Source organism: Periophthalmus magnuspinnatus, chromosome 21 (assembly GCF_009829125.3).
Source record: "Periophthalmus magnuspinnatus isolate fPerMag1 chromosome 21, fPerMag1.2.pri, whole genome shotgun sequence".
Classification (NCBI taxonomy): Eukaryota; Metazoa; Chordata; class Actinopteri; order Gobiiformes; family Gobiidae; genus Periophthalmus; species Periophthalmus magnuspinnatus.
This window is the reverse complement of record NC_047146.1, coordinates 25,130,865-25,146,010: the sequence shown is the minus strand read 5'-3', so window position 1 is coordinate 25,146,010 and position 15,146 is coordinate 25,130,865. Positions and strand designations below refer to the sequence as shown.

The 15,146-nt window shown below is 37.4% G+C and overlaps 1 protein-coding gene across 1 annotated transcript in view; it reads right to left on the bottom strand.

The window, feature by feature from the left end:
* The window catches only part of thsd7ba (thrombospondin, type I, domain containing 7Ba), a 273,568-nt gene that overhangs the window by 25,818 nt on the left and 232,604 nt on the right, over positions 1–15,146 (bottom strand). Inside the window, exons 17-19 of the mRNA XM_055230668.1 lie at positions 8,133–8,266; positions 6,895–7,051; positions 124–265 (exon numbers count right to left, since the gene is read on the bottom strand). Coding sequence (XP_055086643.1) covers positions 124–265; positions 6,895–7,051; positions 8,133–8,266 — 433 coding nt within the window. The remainder of the gene's footprint in view (positions 1–123; positions 266–6,894; positions 7,052–8,132; positions 8,267–15,146) is intronic.

The following is a 15,146-nucleotide window of genomic DNA, read 5'->3' as shown; positions in this document are numbered from 1 at the left end:
CTCCATTGCACCCAATCAGCCAGGACATACACAGTGCATAGGGACTTACTGAGGATGCACTGAATTCAAATAAACATAGTATATGAACATGTAGACAAGGTGAATACAGTACAATGTTTGTACCTGACACTTTGTACTCATATGTGAAGCAGGTAGAATTTTGAATGCAAAGCTCTGATTGGATGAGATCTGGACAAGCTGACTTCTTATTGGCAGGGAGCCGGAGGATGTGTCTTCTTCTGGTCCTTGTGTGGTTTTGATCACACTATAGGGAAAAAATAAAATATAAGAACAATTTTAGTTAAAGGTGTACTATTCAACAGGTAGAACAGGTAGGTAATCTGCAACCTGCTTGCCGCCATGAAGATGTTTTCTGATTTGCCTAGAGTGTTCCACAGTATGGCATTAAATGGATCTATCTTGCATCTATTCAATTACATAATTTTTATTGTTAAAAACATACATTCTAACAGGTTAATCTCTCCACAAATCTTACACACACAAGAGCAGCTTAAGTTGGGCCGGATCAATGTACTCAAGTCCTCTTTTAGGACTTGGTATACATTGGTCCCTCGTTTATCATGGGGGTTACATTCTAAAAATAACCCGCAATAGACCCGCAATCCACCTTATTATATATGTTTTAAGGCTGTAAAACGCCTCAAAACACACTTTATACACTTTTCTCAGACAGGCATTTTCTTACCTTTCTCTCTTGTTTAAACACTCAAAATTCAAACCTTTGTATATCATATCCTCGTGGATCGCTTTAAATTTGTTGTTCATATACGCCTCTGCTCTAGCTGTATCCACAGACCCGCCTCTCCGTGCAGAGAAACACTTAAGTCCAAAGCGTCTGAAATTTGTCGGTGCAGAACATTTCATCAACAATGTGGGTTTTGTTGGAGAGAAAACTTGCAAACATACAGCACTTCAGAGTCACACTGATCCAACATTTACATAAATGTAATCCTAATATTTTGTTCTCACCAGTCTCTTGAGGCTGTGGTTTTGCGGGTTACAGTTAGATTTAATATGATGTATTTTCTTACTGTCTTCCTTGCTTAAATAGACCAACATGGCAGGACAGTGTACAGCTTTTCTTTATTGAGCAACTTAACTCATATCATCTCGTCTCGTGTGTGTTCACTCTTGTTACATTTTTATCGATGCGCTCCTCAAATGTGCTGTACCGCAACAATAAGTAGGAGCCAATATTATTATGAAGAAAGTAAGTAATATATCCATCATAATATAATAAATGATATTCATTGTTAATAAAATAAGTACAAATTAATAAACAAAATACTAATGACCCAAATAAATGTTAATACATAAAATAATATACGTCAAATAAGTCAAAGGTTACATAAATTTGGCTGAATGCATTCTGTACTGTACAGGAGACACGGCACGGAGATTGATTGACAATGGTCTACAGTCCCTTAGCCGATCAGGACGCAGAACACAATGCACGTTCATATGTTGTAAGAAAAAAACAAGTAAAATTGCACACACAAAAAATCCGTGAAACAGCAGGACCGTGAAAGGTGAATAAGGCGATATAGTGAGGGACCATTGTATTACGAGATTGTAGTGATGGGACTTTCACCTCTTTTATGGGATGCGATTCTTCTGGATAGGTTCACTTCAGAAGACTGGCTCTTTTAGAGTTTATTAATATGTCCAAAGCCAGTATGAGAACTTATTTTAGCAACAACCTATAAATGACCAAGACTCAGATCTGTTTAAAATGGTTCAAAATGAGAGAGGGAGTGTTTACCGTTTGAAACGATGCATAAATAAAATGTTGCACTACCATTAATATGACGACAAATATGTTATTTTGGGCACAAAGCTCTCACTCGTGTCATCTGCTCTGTTTCTGTGCTGATTCTTGTGTTGGTTTAGCATTAATCAGTATAAATGCATAAAAATCTGAAAGTAAAAGATTCGGCACTTCCTTCCTTAACTGTTCACATTAAGGAATCATTCAAAAGAGCAGACTCATTCACAAATGTCAAACCACTACCAGATTGGATGCTATGTTAAACAAAAATCAAGTTCTTGTTTGATCATTCTTGTCAATATTTTGTTTTGCAATACAAATTGAAATATTGGACTTTGACCTTTTCAATCCAATGTAGGTTTAGTCAATGCACCTGATAAGTAAAATACATGGATGTATAAGTAAGTGAAAAATGTGTAGATATAGATTCTGAAGACTTAGGTAGTAAAGCTGTGGGACATAAGTAGCTAGTGCATTAAACAAAGAGAACCTCAACAAAGAATACAGTGCCCCAGGAAAAAAACATCTCATTTAAACAAACATAGCAATGCATAATGGCTTTAATTGATTCGAGTTAAACTTGTGCTGATGTGTTGCACTTTTCTCTGCCCTTGTTTTACCAAAATGCCTCATCTAATTTAGAAGTTACTTTTTAAAGGAGTCCTGGCCCATTAGGTGCCTAATGATTTTGGGGGGTAAGTGAAAACAGGGTAAACATAAATAGACATTGGGGACAGGAAGAAAATGCCACACATAAAAAGGCCAGGCCAAAGAACAGAAAAACAAACTTTGATACCAACATCTTGTCTCGTTTGTCTGTGGCATTCTGTGAAATAACTACTGAATAATACACCATTTTGTAATAAATTATTTGTTAATAGCTGTTTAATACATTTAATGTATTCATTTCCCAAGATAAAATAACAAATTTTGTTCATTTTCTTGACCCTGCTATCAATAGCTATTTGCTTAAGTGGATTCTTCCATGAATCACTTTGTGCTTATCTAATGATTTCTGCAGTACAGTACAAGTCTGTTCCATTTTAAAACAGAGCTCTCTCAAACAGATAAAGAAAGCACTTGAGATTGTATCACGGCACCAAAGTAACGCTCTTATCTACCATTTCTGTAATAAAAGATTATCGCACTAATGCTATGACAAAATTTGGCTGACGAAACTGAGTTTATTACAAAACCAAGGCACTGCCGATCTTTAATGCCAAACATTAGTTGCAGTTTTCAGTAGGGTTGTCCAAACATAAATAGAAATTGATACACAGACACTGAATAATACTAAACCTAGTATCAAAAGTTGATACTCATTTGAACAATTACTGATATTTTTTTTGAATATCAGTAATTGGCTACGTGGTATAATTGAAAGGGCTAATATTATTTTGTGATCTATGTTTTGATGCTGTTTCCTCATCAAAATCATATCCGGAGTTGTGTTTTGTTTCAATTCAATTCAATTCATTTATTTTTGTAACGCCCAAAATCACAACAACAGTTGTCTCGAAGGGCGTTCATGTTTTGGTTGATGGGGGAAACCGGAGTACCCGGAGGAAACCCATCCAGACACGGGGAGAAACATGAAAAACTCCACACAGAAAGGCCTGGTGACCCGGGGATCGAACCAACCTTCTTGCTGTGAGACATGAGTGATGGCACTCAGTCACCGTGCCGCCAAGACACAAAAAACAAAACATTCACACATGTTTAACACACCAACCCCGAGTTCTTCTCTCATGCAAAAAACACTCTGTTCCACCTTGTGATGACATGTGGTAATATAGGAAGAGCTCCACTGTGTTTTTAAACTGCATACACCTTCACTAGAATCGTTTGCATGCTTTCAGTCCTGGAATTGCCTGTCTGTACTGAACTGAAGTAAAAAGTAGCTGTTAACTTAAAAACTACCACTTCATGACATCACAAGGTGGAACAGCACATTTTGAGCTTTGGAGATAGAGACAGACTATTAATAAAGGATTACTCAAACATGTGTAAATGAAACAAAACACCACTTCAGGTATGTTTTTGATGAGGTAACAACATTAGAACATGGCTAAAAGCTCACAAGAAAAAATGTGTTTAATATGGGCCCTTTAAGAAACTGCTTTTATGCATTCTGTTGTCTAAAGCAGTGATTGTGGTAGAAAAATCGGTCATGAGGAAAACACTTTTTCCTTAGTATCAAAATCATGTTTGGAATTTCCATATCGTGACAACACTATTTAGCCATCACTGTCTCTCCCTTATCAAACTATCCAAAGACTTTTTCCCAAATAGTAAACCCCAGGTGCAATGATGATGAGATAATGTGTGGTCTGCACTTGTGGTAATAATGTTGGGTCTGTTGAGTATATGCAAAAATAAATTAAAAACCATGACCATTTCATCCAAAGCACTCCAATAACATGCAGAATTGCCTGTGCCAGTTTGGCTTGTGGTTAAACCCCTTGTTAAAATGCAGCAACACAATCCAACTGCATTCATTTGAAGGAGAAGCCATTTTAGGACAACAGCCTCATCATAAAATTTCACATTCATATCCAGACCACTTTGTCTTCCCAATCTGTGCTGGAGGACGCCGGAAATGAAATTCTGAGTATCAACAATGTCCATGTTAAAGAATTTACTTGATATACACAAGAATGTCAAGAATGAAGAATATGTATTTCCTACCCTAAAATGAAATCAATTTAGTTGAAGGCTTTTTGATAATAGTAAAAGTTCATGAATTCCTTTAGCAAATGGTTTATCACTAAAATATTAAAATAGTTTAAAATTACTACAAAGCATGTTATTTTCATCGTAATATTTATTAATATTTACACAGTCCCTGGAAGAATGATTTTGGCCAAATACCTTTTACTCCATCATGTGTGGTAGAAAACTATTGACTTAACCAAAATAGAATTTAAAATTCTTGGTCTATCTTATGTCAATAACACTCTGCTTCAAATACAACACAACCTCCCACAATGCCACTTTATCGACAACTTTTATTTAACACAACTTTGGGCGAGGTGCGAAGAGGCTACAGGGAGGTATGAAAGCATACACAACGGCAGCACGGGGAGGCATTTCAATATTGTTACCCTGGATATTGTCCGTCAATATACCATGCAAGTCGCCCCCAGCACTGCTTAATACTTGCTACAGGAACGTCCTCCTATAAGCTCAAACAGAAACAGCCCAGAGCCATACAACCGTGTCCAATTACAACAGGCCTGTAGATTTGCACTAAGCGTTCCTCGTCCCATCTGTAAAGCCTACTCTCTTTGCACTGGACTTGAGAGTGAGATATTGGTAACACTAGCAGGTCATTCGAATAGAGCAGTAGTGCATTTTACATGGGAGTTTTACAGGGCCATATGAGGTTACATTATACAAGAAGCAAATCACCTATAAAAGTCTAATAAGTTGTTATAATTTAATTGGCTTCTTTACAGGGACTCAATCTGTTGTGGTGTAGAATCCATTTGAACTTGATTTGAATTTATAGGCGACAATGACAGTACAAAGAGTCATTAATTAAATTGTGTGTGTGTGAATCAGATGCTATCATTTCACCTGCGATTCAGCGATTCCTATGGGGAATGATTTAACGTGCAAAATGATTTATTCGGACACTATAGGGACATTTTCAAAGATTGCTGTGTGTGTAGTGCAAAACTAATTATAGTCTGACGCTATAAAGGAGATATGATCAAGTGCATACTTCGTTTTCACGGCTTGTAAACAACACATTTTTCACTCAAGGTTTAGTTCACCTCAAGAAGACATGCTTTTTTCAGCATGGCCCTTAATAGTAAAATATCAAATATATAGATCATGAATGTGCATTTTGTTGTAGTAGTAGTAGTAGTAGTAGTAGTAGTAGTAGTAGTAGTAGTAGTAGTAGTAGTAGTAGTAGTAGTAGTAGTAGTAGTAGTAGTAGTAGTAGTATCATCATTATTATTGTTATTATTTAGTTATCTTTTTTTTTTAAATCTAAACTTGATGTGAATAAATTCCCTACCCTAAGATCTTAACCTTGTAGCAATGAAGCTTGTAATAATAGCCATGTACTTTGTCATTTACCAAGGAAAAACTGGCTACACCTGTTTAGCCTTGGGCATCACCTTCAGTATGAAAGCCATTACCATTTACTTGTTCAAAAATATTTGTTCTAGCAATAAACAATGTGTCCATTAGAGGCTTAGGGTTAGTAATCTGTTGTACAAACATTAACATAAGCTACACCTGCTTCGCCTGGAGCATTACCTTCAGCATAAATAGCATTTCCATTTTCCCTCATTGCAAAGTCAATAACTCTGGGTCGCCCAACACAATAAAATAGTGATTAAGGAACAAATATACATGTAAACAATAATATTTAACTTGATACATACTAAGTAACAAGTCGTCACTTAAAGCTACCATCTGTAAGTGTATTTGATTTGACCAAAGCATGCACACTATCATACAGAAGTAATTTAGATATGTGATCTAATTACGGATGGTAGATATAAAGGTGCACTATGCAACCTTTCAAGTAGAGGTTCTGCCAACTCCTTTTCTCTATGAACATTTTATTTCCTTGACTAGAATGTTCAACAGTATTGCATTACACATATCTCCATGGAGACAAACATTGAACAGCCCACTGTATTAGACACGTATTTCACTGTTATTTGGTCATGGTGTCAGTAACCGTGGATAATTGTAAAATTGTGCTGTTTCTTTCTCACGATAATAAAAACTGAAAAATTTGATATTCTGTACCATGAGACCATATATATATATATATATATATATATATATATATATATATATATATATATATATATATATATATATATATATATATATATATATATATATATATATATATATATATATATATACATTTTTAACATATAGTTACAAGTTTGGTCTAATGTAGAAAATATTTGAAAAAAAATTGGTTTTATTTTCTAAAAAACAGCGCACTTCTATAAGATGGAGAATGTGTTGTTGTTGCGATATATTTATTTTCTTGGTATAATGGTTATTACATCAGCCGATATTGTGATAGTGATATTTTTGCGATATATTGTGCTCATTTAGGCTCACACCTGCAGGCAGTTGGTCCACGGTTCCCACGGCGACAGGACACAGTCTTGGGGACAGGACAGGGAGCAGATCTGGGCTCTGGGGGGCATGTCCTCTTGGTCACACAGACTGTCCTCCACTGTGCTGGGAACACCGCTCTGTGGCTCCAGCTTAACACACCTAACACAAGAGCAGAGCCAATCGTGAAACTTGTCTCTAATGCACCCATAACTAAGTCATTTTTCACTTTCAAAATATAACTCCAAGTTTGGGTCTCAAAATAGAGTGGTTGATATTCTCTGTAAGGACTGTGCAAAATGTAATAGGTCTCTGTAGTTAAAGTTGTGGGTTTTAAAGCAGCAGGGAATCTGAAAATCTGTGAAAAGTAGAAAGATTAGTCAAATAGTCCTTTTTTGCAAAATCTGAAGTACCTTAACATCCATTTCATACCCATAATTTCAAATGATCTTAAGTTTTTGCTTTGACCTGGAAGTGGAGTAATTGGGCTGATTTGCTCTGAAGGGTGGTCAAAAAGATTTTTGTCTACCACAGTACATCACAAGTTTCCCTTTTACCGCTGGTCCTTAAACTGCCTAAATGTCAGATGTACATGAATCAACCGTAACACTTTCTGTACTAAAACACCTTCTGCAGATAGCTCTATCTGTTCTAGATTTGAATACACCCTACAATAATAGCATGGTGAAAATCATGTGTTGAGTGTTCCTGGCTCACCATGCTTACATGCGATGGAAAATTATCCAACAGTTATAACCATATGCCTATATCACTCATACATAAAAAAAATAAACAAAAAAATCTGCATTAGCTTGGATTTGCTTTGGACCAACCAGATAAACCTTTCTTGCTCACCACTGTTCCTTCTTTGAGACTGAAAACACCACAAAAGTTCCTTCAATTTAAACATTTTCTACATTTACTTTTGAGAATAAAAGCTGTACCTGAGACCTGATACATCCCACTAAATGGCTCCATTACAGCTGTTATATATTTTTATTTGTTTTACATATCTGTGGTCATAATGTGTTGCTTGATACTTGTGTTCTTAGCTTAAATGTCCTTGAAAAAAACATACTTAATACTTATTAGTAAGCATCGGTATGTTTCGACTGTTTGCTTTGCTTGGGCATAGCCAGTGCCAGTGTGCCAGTTCCCAGTGAAGTCTCGCTGTGCCAAGAGACAATGTCCAGTGCCAGTTTCTAGAATCAGCATCTAGTGCCAGGCTGAGGGGCTTACTGACCTGATCTTACGGCTCTGTACTCCTTCACCGCAGGCAGGCCCGTCGTCCACACTGTTGATGGTACAAATGGACCAGGGCTCGATACGCCACTCGAACTGGCTACACTCACTGTGGCATGGTACTGCTTCATACACCTGCGCATAGAAACACAACAGAAACAAACATTTGTACATTGTGGATATGATGTGTGCATATGATATGGTGGAGTTCAAGTAGATTCAAGGCACTGAAAGCAAGTAGAGGGATTTAAAGGTGTCCTATATAGCTTTTCGAGAGGAGAGCCCCCCAGCTGCTTGTCTCTGCTTTGTGTGGAATGTTTCTTAATACAGTGTTAAAATTTTTCATTTAATTTGTTTATTGATTTGGTCATTGTACAGCTCATTACAGTCTACATAAATTAGATTCAGTGTGCTGCCCATATAAAACAAAACATATCAAACAAACAAAACAATATCTACATAAATTGCTAAATCATGCTAAATCAAGATCATGATAAATTATACTATAAAGATTATTGTGCTTACTGGTATCTCCAATTACGGAACATTATTGGACAGTGATCTATAAAATAAATACATAATGCATACAAAACAAATACTAAACTTTATTATTATTATTATTATTATTATTATTATTATTATTATTATTATTATTATTATTATTATTATTATTATTATTATTATCACAATACTGTCTTTACTGTTGTTATTCTTTCAAGCATGTTTATTGCAAAAGAGAAGCAGCTTGTTTTAGCTCATTGCAGCAACTGTTTCATAATTCAACTCCTTTGCTTTATGAACACTGTTCCCTTAGAGCAGTTCTTAAAATGATCCATCTCCATGGAGATAAGCAAGCCTGTAATATCTTCATAGTATCTTGAATTGTTTGTTGTACTATTAAACTGTACATTATGTTTGCCTATGGATGATGCTGCGGATTGCCTCATGGTCGGATTTATAAAGTTATATTATATAGGCTAAACTACTATGATATGTGTATTATTCAAATACAAAAAAAAACAACAAAAAAAACAAAACAAATTCTCAATTCTAAAAGGAATCACCATTATTAGCAAAATAATGAACCACAGGCACACACAGGATCACTATTACTGGCTCAGTAAGAGCTTAATTGTTATTCTTGTGTGACTCACGCTGCCAATATAAAAACAATTTCAAACTGTTTTATTCCTATTTCCTTTGGCAGAAAATCATCGTTTTAATAATAGTATTTTAGTTTGGTCAAGAACAGGAGCATGTCATTTGATCCTTGGTCCTTCATGTTTCACTTTCAGTCAGTTTACCCCAGGGTTCACATCATCATTATCTCATGACCTTTTCTTAAATTCTATCAATATTAACTTTATAATATTGCACAACAGTTTTGAACTTTGTCTATGGGGGCTGCGTGTCTAGGGTAGTCCAACGTTTCCATGCCATGTTTTGACCATTCATATGTCTTGAGTGTTCATGCCACAGGTATCAGAAGCCAGAGTTAAAAAATCTGAACTTTCCGCAAAGTATCTGTCCTCGAATGCAAAGGCATTGAGCTAGAGGCGTTCGGTGTGATTTTGATTCCATAGTCTGAACCCTGCATTAGTTATACAATAAGTGTGCTATAATTCATGTTCAACGTTCATACATTACCATACAGCATAAAAAGAATGGTTACTATTATTTTGTATGTTGGAAGTGAGCTACGTGTGCACCACAGAAAGAAATAACGTATGAAAGCTTTATAGTGTTTTATTCACACAAGAATTAATAAAAGAGAGGAACAGCATGAGGGTCATAAAACACCAACCAGGATGGCTGCAGCATTTTGACTGGCAATAGATGCAAAATGCAGATTATAATCAACACAAGTATTGGAAGAAATTGTTATTTTTCAATTTTGTGGGAAAATAAATAAATATATATATATATATATATATATATATATATATATATATATATATATATATATATATATATATATATATATATATATATATATATATATATATATATATATATATATATATATATATATTTATTTATTTATTTACAATCAAGAACAAAAACATATTTATACAAAATGTGACCTTACAGCCAAGCCTTTATTCCATCCCTTCTCAGTTGTCATAGTCACTGCATATTATTATTCTTTTGTTATGTTTTTTTTTTTTTTTTTTGTTTGTTTTATACATTGCCTGGAATGTTTCACTGTATGTTCCATTGAACACATCTATCTCGCATTTATTCAATTAGGCCTATATGTGTTGTATATTGTTTTTGTGTGTAGGCAGCACGGTGGCTGAGTGGCAACTCTGGATTAAGACCAGGTGCGCTGCTCGGCTGCGCACTGCACATCAGTATGCTCCGTTTGCTTATGTCCTTGTTTTATGTTTTTGTGGCACTAAATGATGTCTGATCACTGTTTTGCTCGTTCTCCGGCATCCGGTGGTCACTGACCTCTCAGATGAGAGAACAACTTCGTCACTGATGTTTTTGATTGTGTGGATTATTGGCCTGTGTGGATCCTGGCTGTGGCTGTCACTGCTACCGCTAACACTGGCTCACCTGGGTGACAGCAGCATGGGCGGGTGCGGGGAGTTAATCCAAACGGGCCGCTCCTACAGCCGAGAGACCTTGTTGGAGTTGCGAGAGCGGACTGTGTGCGGCTTTGCACACAGTCCTGTTCCAAGACTGTGGGTCAGCCATTAGAAGGTCAGTATGAGGCTGCCTATCATAATAACACAATACGACTGGCAAGAAACATCATTTCTGACTCTAACCATGTTTTGAACTGTGAATATGCATTGCTTCCATCTGGGCGACGGTTCAGTGTTCCACGATTTAATAAGGTTAGGCTGAAGCATTCTTTTGTTCATCAGTCAATCCTTAAAATAAACAAGGAGCTTAATCCATAGCTATCAAAGTGCTAGAAAGTGACTTGAATTAATGTTTGTATCGTGTCTGTGTCGCATGTGTGATGTTAATGTGTAGCAACGGAGCCACTGTTTTTATGTGCAAGACAAATTTCAGATCTCTGATCTGACAATAAAGTATTATCTAATCTATCTAATCTCAACACTCATGCCTCACAGCAAGAGGGTTTGGTTCGATCCCCGGGTCGCCCAGGCCTTTCTGTGTGGAGTTTTGCATGTTTCTCCCCGTGTCTGGATGGGTTTCCTCCGGGTACTCCGGTTTCCCCCATCAACCAAAACATGAACGCCCTTTGAGACAACTGTTGTTGTGATTTTGGGTGTTACAAAAATAAATGAATTGAATTGAAATTGAATATATATCTTGAAAAACAGTCTAATCTGTAATTTGGCCTGGTGGCAGTAAATAAGTTAATTGCCATACCATGGAACATTCCAGGCAAAGCAACTACAACTCAGTGGAGACTAGGGATGGGACGATATTAAATTTTAGACTCACGATTATCATGGCCAAAATAATCGCGATTAACGATATTATCGCGATAATTATTAATCTGTTAACGTTCCGACGGCGCGGGCCTACTTTACAAATTTACAGCAATGTACATACACTTCTGCGTCACCCACACAATCTACACATCAAATGAAAGCTGCGGCACTTGTCTTTCTGGATATGCAAACTATTTTCACCTGCAATCACCACAGTGTTGACAGGAAAGACGTTTTTACAGAAAAGTCACAAAGTGTGAATCTGGACTTCACTTACCATTGAGCGCTCTGGTTCTGTCAAAGATCAACATATTCACACAAGGTTGGTCTCTTTTGTTCCGTAAAGGTCCAGAGAATATGATCCAGTCAAGAAATTATGTCCACAAAATAAGATCCTCCATGTCCAATCTGCTGCAGGAGAAGTACTCCAAATATGAAATCTGCTCCGTCACTTCTTTGCCTTTCTTTTGTCGATTTCAGGCAAAATAAACTTCTGACAGGGCCAACTTTGCTCCCCAGTGCTAAACACACGTGTCAGCTTGTGATTGACACCAGTGTTGGCCAATAAGATGGGGGTTGTGGGTTACTGAGGCTGCAGACAGCGAATCAGTGCTACAGATGACTGAAAGTTTACGCCCCACTCTTCCCCTTGTAGAATCAACCAGTTACATCACACACATTTAGTGACATTTTCCCCTTACAGCCAATGAGCAGCGGGACAGGATGATGTATCACAGGCCATGGTTTTCCGTAAACAGACGTACCCGGAAGAAAATGTGTACTCCTCAATGCCATGCTGGCCGTGTCCCAATTCGCCAAATGCACCCTTTGAAGGGTCCCTTCGAAGTACTCTTCAAAGTGTAGTTTGAAGGTTCCGGTCGAGAATCTGACCTCCTCAGTGTAGCCGCCATCTTGCTGAAGTGGGACAGGCCCACACCACGGACCGCACTTCCACCACTGTCTTTGAGCGTACGATACGCACATTGCATACGTTATTTTTAATGATTTATTATTTAATAGAAGAAAAGTCAAGATGTCGTCATCACAGCCGTTTCTTTTTTTAGATTGAATATCAATAGGCAAATATATAACGTTCAAGGTAATTTTTTTCTCATTTGTAGTTACTTCATAACTTTAAAGGGTTAACAAAATATACCTTGTGAAAATGTAATAATAGAGACAAAGGTAACAATATCATTTTCACATTCATAGTCTATAAACCAGAGAACACTTATTAGTTGTACATAAAGTGGGATATTGCAGTTTAACAATTCGGTATTTTGGCCAGTGGCCAAAGTAGAGGGCACTGTTTCCCTTCTATGCTGTGCCGGTTCTTTCCATCTTATTATTGTGAGGGATTTTCTAGCAGTGCAGCGCTACATCAAGCTAATATCTTGATTTACTAACATGAAGGTAAATGACACGTGCCCACCAGATGGGCGCAGACCTATGGAATGTACCTGAACACATGAAGATTTTGTGCACGTCTCAGGACTCTCTTCTGTCCTTTCCTGAGAGTCCGTTGCTTCATTGTTCACATTACCTGTGTGGATCATTAAACTCTTCTGACTTTATGTTTCTCTTGGTCTTTGACACTTACAATAGAAACAAACATTCTTACATTATTCTTATTGCAGTAATAATTTCTAATGATAATAATGTCTTCTTATTGTCTAGCAATAACTGCACATTCCTTTATTCCATATAACTCCCCTCGTTTTTAATCATCAAACACACTGTACAGATCTTTATTCAGATTTAACAGTTTCATGTTGCACTGTTGTAAATGAGGTAAACCAGTACGAACATCTGAATGTGTATTGCGCAGCGGACTCCATTTTCTTCTGTTTCTTGCGTAGTCGCGGCGCATGATGGGATATAGAAGTGTGTGAAGTGTTCACAGATGCACGCTTCGGTTACGTCCGATCTCCATGGAAACGGTGAAAAGGGAAGAGCAGGTTTGTCGGGCACATTCAGTAGGGTGCGTTGAAATGGGACAGCCCTTGTTGCGCCGGAAATTACGTAACTGCCCTTCGATGCACACTTCGAATGGTGATTCTAAGGCCATTTTGGCGAATTGGGACACGGCCGCTGTCGAAATGGACCAGTCCTTGTTGCGCCGGAAGTGACACAAGTGCCCGTCGACAAACACTTAATTTTTTTTAATTAAGGCACCTTGTTGAATTGGGAAATGAGTGGATGCAGAAATGTGTGCATAGTGGCGCATTTATGCACTGTTGTTTTGCGTTTTAAACATGACGAAACGGACAAACCAAAGGGAGTACGTGATCGAGGACACTGTGGATGTTTGTACAAGTTATACTAGAGGCATCTCTGAGTGGTTCATGGCAAAGAGTAAAGATCCCACAGTGGACTCAGGAGTAAAGGACCTTATTTTTTGATGGATTGGATGCTGTTCTCGATTGGTAAGCGTGGTTTATTCTGCTATTGACTTAATTGTAGGTAAAATATACTGTGTATAATCGTTAGCTTTGCTTCTGTGCACATAGTGCACACTCGGACCATGCGCTCTAGCACATTTGTGTTCAGCTGTATGAATTAGACTTAATTTGTCTATTGTTTAAAAGGTGTTAGTTTATTCTCCAGTTTGCATTATTGTAGGTAAAAATCTAAGATGTGCACAGATTAGCGTCTCATCTGTGCGCACGGGTGAGGCGCGCACTGGTACGTTCCTGTGGAGGGTTACGGATCAGACTTTGTTTATTGTTGATATCTGACAGATTATAGTTCAGACAGAGATAAGCACAGAAGCTACAAGTGTCATTGCTATGTCAGAGTGGGCAAACACCAGAACTAACATCTAAATGTTGTATTGGAACTGGAAACATGAGGCAGTGTGGTGCCGTAAAGGCGATTATAATTGTGCGCGATGATCGCGATTATAAAAAAATGCCACGAACGATTAATTGCGGACCTTTTTTATCGCGATTAAGGATATTATCGTATATCGTCCCATCCCTAGTGGAGACAAGCTTTTTTAATATATAGCTTGCATCAGCTTTTTCAGAATGGTAGTGGGTCTGACAACCCAGTTCCCTCTCTCATACCAGTGTAACAATGAAAACTGCTTGTGTAAACAAGTGCATTTACTCTCAATCTATGTAACAATCTGCCAGAGTAAAAGGTATACTCCAGAGAACAATTTGCAGGGAAAGCTATGACAAGCTGTAATGTGTGTCTCTAAGTGTGTGCGTAAACAGGCAACGAGTGTGCCATCCCCATGGGCCACCCAGATGCCTATTACACTCCCTCATCATCTCCCATCTGTCCCTGCAGATGCCCTGCTGGGTAAACTGGCATCTATTGCACTGCACTCACTCCAGTCTCAGCACAGGCTCTGCAGCAGAGAGAGGCCTGTCATTCAGAACAATATGTACAAAAAAAATGAAAGCTTTAGTCTTCTGGATGGTTTGATGGGGTTTATGGACATAATGGTTTAATGGGGTTTTATGGACATAATTTGATATGGGTTTGAATAGTATATCATTGATGTTTGATTTCCCTGTAATGGTTCAACAAAGCCAACAAATCATTTTAAAACATGTTCTTCACTCAAGGTTCAAATTCAAGCATTTACA